The 9,575-nt window shown below is 47.1% G+C and overlaps 1 protein-coding gene across 1 annotated transcript in view; it reads right to left on the reverse strand.

Annotated features, from left to right (window-relative positions):
• The window catches only part of LOC119108913 (uncharacterized), a 30,210-nt gene extending 23,759 nt beyond the window's left edge, over nt 1-6,451 (reverse strand). The window contains exons 1-5 of the mRNA XM_037232458.1: nt 6,392-6,451; nt 5,876-6,011; nt 3,993-4,135; nt 3,172-3,276; nt 2,459-2,545 (exon numbers count right to left, since the gene is read on the reverse strand). Of these exons, the coding sequence (XP_037088353.1) occupies nt 2,459-2,545; nt 3,172-3,276; nt 3,993-4,135; nt 5,876-6,011; nt 6,392-6,410 (490 nt within the window). The 5' untranslated portion in view covers nt 6,411-6,451. The remainder of the gene's footprint in view (nt 1-2,458; nt 2,546-3,171; nt 3,277-3,992; nt 4,136-5,875; nt 6,012-6,391) is intronic.
• Between the last annotated feature and the right edge of the window lie 3,124 nt (nt 6,452-9,575).

Consider the following 9,575-nt stretch of genomic DNA (forward strand, 5'->3'; position numbering starts at 1 on the left):
TCGAATACTCATAGCCCTTTATTCGGCTATGTGTACCAAATACTACTTATAAATAGCGATTTACCTTCTATCCATCGCCAGCTAGTTGATATCAACCGTCACATAAATCTGCGGTGCAAGCGTCGGTTGATCATGCTAAGAGGTTAGAAACACTTCCCGCCGAGTGTATGGTGACGTCAGGAACAAAAACAATTCGCAGCCTGTCAATAGTTCCGTATTGGACCGAGCGGCACGGCACGTATTGACAAAATTGGATAAAGGCGACCGGGACCGGACGCGGCGAGACGGGGCGAACGTGACCTGACGGGACCAAGCGGGTCTGGACATGGGCCAACCAAAGGGGACAGGATCATACGATTTTGGGTGCCACCAGACATCATCAGTAGAAATTAGGCGGGACAGGAAGGGATCAGATGAGACGGAATGGCAGCGGATCGAGCGTGATGAGCCCAGACGGGACCGGGTGAGGTTGGTGAGACGAGGCGGCACGGGAGCCGCACGAAGCCTGACGCGTTGGGGTCGGGCGGGACGGGACCGGATGCATGGAACGGACTGACAGAACGAGAGAGGACGGGACAAGACTGGATGGAATCGAATGTGACCAGACAAAACCAGGCATGACCGGGTGGGACCAGACGCTACTGAGTGGGACCGGATCGAACCAGACAATACCTGATCCACCTGCTCACATGGCTAGCAGCTAGAGGTGACTTTTTCCCCACGCCTACCCCTTGCTCTCCGCTAGGTCACATACACGACATGTCTCCCCATCCCTCCTCTGCGTAAGGCCACATTCCTGGAACACGCTGGTTCACGTACACTTGGAGTCATGGAGCGCACACACATGCAACAACTTCAAGTCTTGTACCTTACGTTTGGGTTTATTCTATCACGGGTATCGCTGGCAGGTTAAGCTGTTGAAAAGAAGTTTATGATAAACTCAGGCATCTAAAAAAACGGCAAGGGTAAGTTAGACCATCCCATTTAAAGGGATTGCTTCACAGTTAAAGAGGGTAAAGCAAACCTGAGGTAGGATGAAACAAGCTCATTTATAACTTTTGGTATGCCCATAAGTAGAAAAGACTACACTAGACAGCACAATTTTTATGTTAAGGAAATATTTCCCTCCATGAGCTATGGCGGCCGTTTCATCTGAAAATCGCCCTCACGAAGCCAGATATGAACAGCCTGATCATTATACTTGCCTTGGCCTTGATCGCCGCCTGGCTATGGAGGGGCAGAATCTACATGGCGTAATTATGACGTCAGGAATGCCAAGGTGACATTTAAATACTCTGCCCCGAAATAGTCTTTGTGGGCGTGAAGCTCAGAAAGTAGAGGGGCTTATGCCTTGAGAAGCACACGGCTGTGAAATGCACCAAATGATCTCCAGACAACTTTTTCAGTTTAAAACCGAATGGAAATGGGAAACGCTGCCTTTAACGCACGTTTACTCTGTTCAGTGCGATCGTTTATTTTCCCAACGTTTCATGTCAATATGGAAACATTTATAACACGACCTGTAAACGGGACTAGTGGTATTGCTCTGCAACTGGATAAGAAGCACTCCGCGAGAGCATGACCAGCAGGTGTGTGTGTGGTGTGTGTGTGTGTGTGTGTGTGTGTGTGTGTGTGTGTGTGTTGTGTGTGTGGTGTGTGTGTGGGTGTGTGTGGTGTGTGTTGTGTGTGTGTGTGTGTGTGTGTGTGTGTGTGTGTGTGTGGTGTGTGTGTGTGTGTGTGTGTGTGTGTGTGTGTGTGTGTGTGTGTGGTGTGTGTGTGTGTGTGTGTGTGGGTGTGGGTGTGGGTGTGTGTGTGTGGGTGTGTGTGTGTGGGTGTGGGTGTGTGGTGGGTGTGGGGTGGGGTGTGGGTGTGGGTGTGGGTGGTGGGGTGTGGTGTGGGTGGGTGGGGGGTGGGTGGGGTGGGTGGGTGGGTGGGTGGGTGGGTGTGGGTGTGGTGGGGTGTGGGGTGGTGGGTGTGGGTGTGGGTGTGGGTGTGGGGGTGGGTGGGTGAGTGGGTGTGAGTGGGGTGTGGGTGTGGGTGTGGGTGTGGGTGGGTGTGTGTGTGGGTGTGTGGGTGTCTGTGCGTGTGCGTTTGCGTGTGCGTTGCGTGTGCGTTTGCGTGTGTGTTTGCGTGTGCATGTACATATGATGCGCATGTGATGTGCATGTGCATGCGCATGTGTGCGTGTGCATGTGTTGTGCATGTGCATGCATGCATGCGCACGTGCACGCAGTTGAACACAACGTTCCCCAACAGGGGACACCAAAATTTTTCAGAAAGCTTCTGACTAGCAAATCTATAAAAAACCGATGCCAGGAATAAGACGGGCAGTTTGCCCATTTTTATTGCAAGCAGTATTTGCAAATTTTTAAAGGAGTTGAACTTTGAATGCGGTGCCACTTGTGTCACCACGAATGCTTGGCGTTTTTCCAACCCGCACGACCTCCAAGCATCTTACCTTTAGAACCTATCTTGGATATGTGCTTCAGCTGCTCAAACTTGATGTTTCCATGAAGTTCGTCGACTATTTTCTTCATCTTTGATTCTACAAAGAGGAAGACGTTCAAATGAAGAAAGCTAAACGGACACAGTGCGCTTCAATTTGTAGTTCCTTTCCCCACGGCTTAAGGCGATCTTAAATAATAAAGACCACGTTACGGTGACGTCATAGGTGATATATTCAAAAGGACATGACTGACTTGCAAGGAAACATCTCGAAAATGACAATCAATGCTCAAGACCCCATGCAAATGTAGAATAGTCCCTTCAAGCGTATTTGGTACACAGCAGTTACACTCAATGCGGTGAGGACACTCAATGCGGTGAGGACACTCAATGCGGTGGTTGGCACTATGCTCAGAAGAAAGTGCACTTAACACTGATCCTAGGTCATGGAAGAAAAAAGATTCACTTTCGGATGCCCTCTTTATTGCTCCAGACCAGCATAGTTACAAATATTTGTGGTTCTTGCAATTATCTGCTTAGTGCGTCTGACACACCCACACATCACAACTGCAACGTTTCAAGGCAGTAAAAAGCAAATGGGGATGCACATTCATTTTAACAACAGTGCTTCTGACGACAAAAGTGACGACATTGGTGTTGCCAACGAGCTTCCACCACCATTCACGTTTCCAGCCCTCTCGCCAAGGGATGAGTGATGCATCTTACCCAGTCCTTTGGAGAGCGACTTCGTCGTCCGGTTCTGTGCAAATGTCACATGTTTCCCAGGGCGAAATGTTTCTTGTGTCCAGGTGAACTTGCGGGGAAGGAAACCTGTAAATACAGCGTACTACAGATGATACGTTTCGTACAACCGATCACTTTCAGATCAGTCAGCAAGTAATCAGTGTTCAAGTTGTTTTCTTAATTGCGTATGGTTTGTGCTCATCTATTTAATAGCTGTATACGTTATAGTGGTTGGAAATTCAGCTGTCAAGATATGTGATTGACCGCTGTACTCGGATCTCAAGTTTTGCTAACATGGTTTCATGCTAAAGCCCAACGCCTCCCACACACAACAACAATGCTGGTTCAGTAAAATATTTCGTTCTAAGTAGCATTGTAACATTCTAAGAATTGATTTTACCGCTACCCTGGTGACCAGGCGGACCCTGGACTTGACCGCAAGGAGCGGGCGAAAACAATCAACTGATGACGTCATTTGAAGCCTGATCCAGATAGTGGAAAACGGTTCCAGTGATTAAAGCATCATTTGATGTCAAGGTTCAAGAGTGGGGTGTGAACAACAATATTAATGCTTGCTTTTTAACGTCGCTTTACCAGCACCTTCTGCGTCCTGGCATGTCAGAGGTCGACTACTGTGAGGAAAAGTACTCTAATCATATTGTGCGACAAAAACTATGATTGAACCGGCATCCTGAAGTAAAGTACAAAGGTCTCTGGCCCATTCAAGATTTCGTTTATGGCTCTCCGCTGGGATCTACCACCGACGCGACCGCTAGTCACTCGCCACCTGGCTTGTCTCTTACTTTGTGTGCCCTCCTTCTTGCTCATCAAAACGAACCCGCGGGCTGCTGGGTAATGTTTGTCAGACTCGGCGTGCGAGGCGACCTTCCAGTCCAAGCCGTCTTCCACCACGGCGCTGTGAGCCGTCCCGCATTCGCAGCCCGTCCTGCAATGACAAGTCAAAGGAATAGGAACTGCTACCCCAAAAACAGCACACAATGATAAGTCAAAGGAATATGAACTGCTACCCCAAAAACAGCACACAATGACAAGTTAAAGGATATGAACTGCTACGTCAAAAACAGCACACAGGACAAGCCAAAGGAATATGAACTGCTACGCCAAAAACACAGCACACAAGGACAAGCCAAAGGAATATGGACTGCTACGCCGAAAACACAGCACACAAGGACAAGCCAAAGGAATATGGACTGCTACTCAAAAGCATCGCACAAGGACAAGTCAAAGGAACATGAACTGCTAATCCAAAAGCATCACATAGGGACAAGTCAAAGGAACATGAACTGCTACGCCGAAAACAGCATAGAAGGACACGTCAAAGGAACATGAACTGCTACGTCGAAAACAGCACACAAGGACACGCCAACGAAATATGAACTGCTACGCCAAAAACAGCACACAAGGACAAGTCAACGGAATATGGACTGTTACGCCAAGAACAGCACACAAGGACAAGTCAAAGGAAGATGACCTGCTACGCCGAAAACAGCAGACAAGGAAAAGTCAGAAATTGAATCAATGGCCATTTTCACATGCTTTTAAGGCACCAAGGTGGCCGGCTGAATACCCATCGCTAGGGAGGGGAGTTAATTTGCGACCCCCTGAGATCTCAAGTAAAAAGAAAGACAGAGACTTCAAATGTACAAGGCGGTTGGTTGTCTGCATGCGAATTCACTTGCGTTGAAATTTGAGATTTATGGTTCTGGCCTTCGGGTCCATAGGTCATGGTCTAAGGTGAAACAAGGCCAAACCCAAAATTGGTGTCCAGAGTGACTAAAAACAAAATGCTGGGGTCATTTTAGGTCAATAACCTATTCTGAACTCTAAGAACTCCATGGAAGATGTATAATGCGGTTCCTGCTATCAATAAGTTCGAAATGAGCACCAGGAAATATATCATTCAGCAAGTCCTAGAGTAATAACACGGGTTGGTTTTGACCTTGGTCTGACCCGCGTACCTGACCTAAGGTCAACGTTTTAATATTTGTGTTGCCTAAGAAAGCATCTCAGAGATGTATGGTTTTGTCTAACATTCCGCTGTTGCATCCGTTTAAGCGATACCCTAGAAACTGCCTTCGCTGAAACCATGGCCTGACTTTGACCTGTTATAGGTCAGCGATCTTACAAGGTACATCTATTTTTTTTTCAAACCAACCGATCTGCTATTAAATTCTCTACAGCTATGCCAAATTTGGTGCGGCTACACCACGCCGTTCGGAAACCATTCTGGGAAAATCTTTCGGGGGTCAATTTGACCCCCACACCCGAGCGCGTGTTAACAAAGGCAAAGTTCTCCAAATAATCTGACAGCTTTTACTACGATATTTGGTGGGATTCTTCAGTTAATAGTGTAGTCATAGCGTTCAAATTGTGTTGGTGTTCAACCGTGTGCGTGTGCGTGTGCGTGTGTGTGTGTGCGTGTGCGTGTGTGTGCGTGTGCGTGTGCGTGTGCGGTGCGTGTGCGGTGCGTGTGCGTGTGTGTGTGTTGTGTGTGTGTGTGTGTGGTGTGTGTGTGTGTGTTTGTTTGTGTGTGGGTGTGGTGTGGTGTGTGTGGGTGTGTGGTGTGTGTGTGTGTGTGTGTGTGCGTGTGTGTGTGTGGTGTGTGTGTGTGTGTGTGTGTGTGTGTGTGTGTGTGTGGTGTGTGTGTGTGTGTGTGTTTTCTTACACTCCGATGGACATCCATGTAGCGCTAGTTTTTCCAAAACAAGCACGCCAGCAGTTCTCGATGGTGGGCATGTTCGGTTCCGTCTTCCAGCTTATGCCTTTCGGTCTTCTGTGAGCCCAAAGCCAGCGTTTTGCAGCTGAAAACAACGCGGACATGAAACAAAAAGCACCGGTTTATCCCTTGCATCACTTAAAACATGACGTTTTGAACGAATTGCTCCTGCCAGGCCTCTATGCAGGCATGATAACTTCAATGTCCCTGGGGCTCTTAGCATGGTGACCATCATCTGGCCAAAAGACGTCGGTCTTCACCATATCCATTATTCATCCTCACCTTTATAATGGACATAAAAGACGCACAGGAGCAAGCAGCCCTGCATGCCAGCATTTCCCCGGCACGTGCATTCACATTTCCTATGCCTGCGCCTGCCTGTCGGCTTCCCTGCACGCACGCACGCACACTAGCACAGCAACAAGCACTTACACAAGACGCCCATGCTCATCTCATTTGACATACGTGTGTCGCCAGTCTTCATTATGTTGCCCCAGGTAGCGAGAGCTAACACCGAGTATGCTTCCACTCGCGGTGGTGGTTGCTGCAGGACGACATCGGTAGAGGCCGGAACCCAGGTCCGGCAGCTGCGGCGTTTCCACATCTGCATCCGCTCCTGTGAGATCGGAATGTACTTAAACGCATCGATATCAACTCTTTCAAGACGCACTTAAGGCGCAGAAAAATAGAGTTCATTGCAGAATTAAAATGCACATGATATGCAGAATAAATCAATTAGCATCCCATGGAAACCACCAGCTTCCTTCAGCTTCCTTTAAATGCTGCTGGAAGGAGCGAATGCTGGAAGGAAGGAGCTACGCCGCTAGTAAGACTACACATCATGCACTCCATTAACACGCGTCCGGGCGGCCGGCTGCGTACGCTTCGCTCGGGTGAGGGGTCAGTGTGACCCCACTGAGATACCAAGAAATATGAGAGCTAGAAACACCATATTTCCAGGGTATGTTTACTTATATGTGAACGCACTTAGATCAAAGTTTACGGTTCCTTGGACACGACCTTCGGGTCAAATAAGGTCAAACAAGGTCAAATTGCAGGCTGGTCGCCAAAGTGCCCCCAGAACCTAGATAACTGTTTCTAAGCAGAAGTTCACATGCTCATTTAAGGTCAGTGACCTTTTTGACCTTGTGAAGGTCATGGTGAGCAAAATCAAACAAGGCTGTTCTGAATTTTGCATTTGAATAAGCAACAAAGTTTAAGCTAGACAGTATGCTCCTGAAAACCGAGGGTTGACATGGGTCATTTTAGGTCAATGACCTATTCCGGCCTCTGAGAAGTCCATGGAAGATGTAGAGTGCAGTTCCTGCTATCAATAAATTCTGAATGAGCACCAGAAACTATCCCATACAGCAAGCCCTAGAGTAATAAAACAGGCTAGTTTTGACATTGGTCTAACCCTCATACCTGGCCTTAGGTTAATGCAGTTTGCTCATTCAATAGCTGTTTTGTCTAAGAAAGCATTGCAAAGATGTAGGGTTTTGTCTATCAATCCGTTGTTGCATCAGATTGAACGAGTCCCTAGAAATTGACTTCGCTGAAACCATGGCCCGACTTAAACCTTCCGTAGGTCAGCGCCCTTGCAAAAAACATCCAAAGTTGTTTTCGCCAAACGATCCGCTATTTAATTGTCTACATCGACACCAAAGTCGGCGCGGCTACGCCGCACCGTTCGGAATCCATTCTGGAAAAACCTTCGGAGGTCAATTTGGCTCCCACCCGAGCGCGTGTTAAACATTTCAGCAAAGGTGACGATTACATGACCTGAGAGGTCACTCATGTCATCTGTACCCAAACACGTGTGCATTTCCAGAATAAGAAGACCGTAAAGAACCCTGGTGCTTAAAGAAACACGTTTTATAAACTGGCATAGAAATTACACCGGTGAGAATATTTCGTGTACTTCCAACATGGACAGTTTAAGTTTGGTTGTGTGAGCTGGAAGTCATTTGTCGACCTTAAAGGTAAAAATCGAATGCAGTTGGATAGTGTAGGCAACGGAAAACACGGGTATTGATTCCGATCCTTGATCTGTTTTCGTCCAAATTTAGTATGCTTGGGGTGGGGGTGGGCGCACTTTGTCGATATCGGTTTAAAAAGGCCTCCAATGGGTTCGGGTTAAATGCTTAAAGGACTGTTTCACCATTGAAGATATTGAGACAAGCTTCGGACATTATGGAAAAAGCTCACTTGTAAACATTGGAATGTTCTCGAGTGCAAAAAACAGGTTTAACTTCCAACATTTCGGCATTAAGAAAACATGTTTCCTAACACGCGCTCCGCTGGGGGTCAAATTGCCCCCCCTCGAAGTTTTTCCAAAATGGTTTCGAAACGACACGGCGTAGTCGCGCTAAATTTTGCATAACTGTAGAAAAATTAATAGCAGATCATTTGGCATTAAAAATTTAGATGTACCTTGTAAGGTCGCTGACCTATGGCACGTCAATATCAGATAAATCAGATCATTTCCCCCGAAGGCAATTTTTAGGGATCTTTTAATCTGATCCAACAACGGCCATAATTACAAACAAATTACACGAAGCCATACATCTTGGGACGCTTTCCTATGCAACAAAAAAGTTGAATGAGCAAACTACATTGGCCTAAGGTCAGGTATGGAGGTCACGCCAAAGTCAATACCAACCTGTTTTGTTACTCTAAGGCTTGCTGTATGGGATAGTTTCTGGTGTTCACTTCGAGTTTATTGATAGCAGGAACCGCATTATGCATCTTCCATGGACTTCTTAGAGATCAGAATAGGTCATTGACCTAAATGACCCAGGTCAACATTTGTTTTAGGAACATGCTGCCTAGTGTAATCTTTGTCGTTTAGCGAAGTGCAAAACTTAAAGCAATCTTGCATGATTTTGGTCATCTTGACCTTAAAAAGGTCAAACAAGGTCACTGACTGAGTGAAAATGTGAACTTTTGCTTAGAAACGGTTATCTGTTCTGGGGTCACTTTGGAGACCATCCTGGAACTTGACCTTGTTTGACCTACTTTGATCCGAAGGTCATGGAAGGTCATGCACCTAGGAACCTGAAAATTTGACCTAAGGGAGTTCACATACAGGGCAACACACCCTGTCAATTTAGTGTCTCTAGCTTTCTTAGGTCCCGAGATCACAGGGCGGGGTTCAAATTGACCCCCCCCCCCACCCGAGCGAAGGGTATCTAGCCGGTAACCCGGGCGCGTGTTAATACGTCATCGTTTCATTACGTCATGAAGCTTTTTTCTGGCGTCAGAGCCGCTGCCGAAATTAATGCATCCATGTTGCCCCTGAAGCATGCGGCGTGATTCACTTGTAGGACTTCTACGCGCCGCAACGTGACGTTAGTTTACGCGTTGCTCATATGATAATATGCGTTTTAAGCGCATGTGTTATGCGCCTATATCTTGGCATTTCCGTGGTATTTTTGCTTATTTTCCATGATGACGTGATGTTCCGATGATTTCGTGCCTTCCTTATTTGCAATTTCGGTTACGGCACCAATCGTAACTTGTTCGTCTTATGTGCCAGTCACTGCCAGAGATGTCGCGTCAAAGTTGCCGCTGTAGTTCTGCCCTATCTAGTAGTTACCAAATGGCCAGTGTTATCCATGACGAAACGCACAGTGCGTATCTCCATAAC

Source organism: Pollicipes pollicipes, unplaced genomic scaffold, assembly GCF_011947565.3.
Source record: "Pollicipes pollicipes isolate AB1234 unplaced genomic scaffold, Ppol_2.1 Scaffold_7056;HRSCAF=8368_pilon_pilon_pilon, whole genome shotgun sequence".
In the NCBI taxonomy this organism is placed as follows: Eukaryota; Metazoa; Arthropoda; class Thecostraca; order Pollicipedomorpha; family Pollicipedidae; genus Pollicipes; species Pollicipes pollicipes.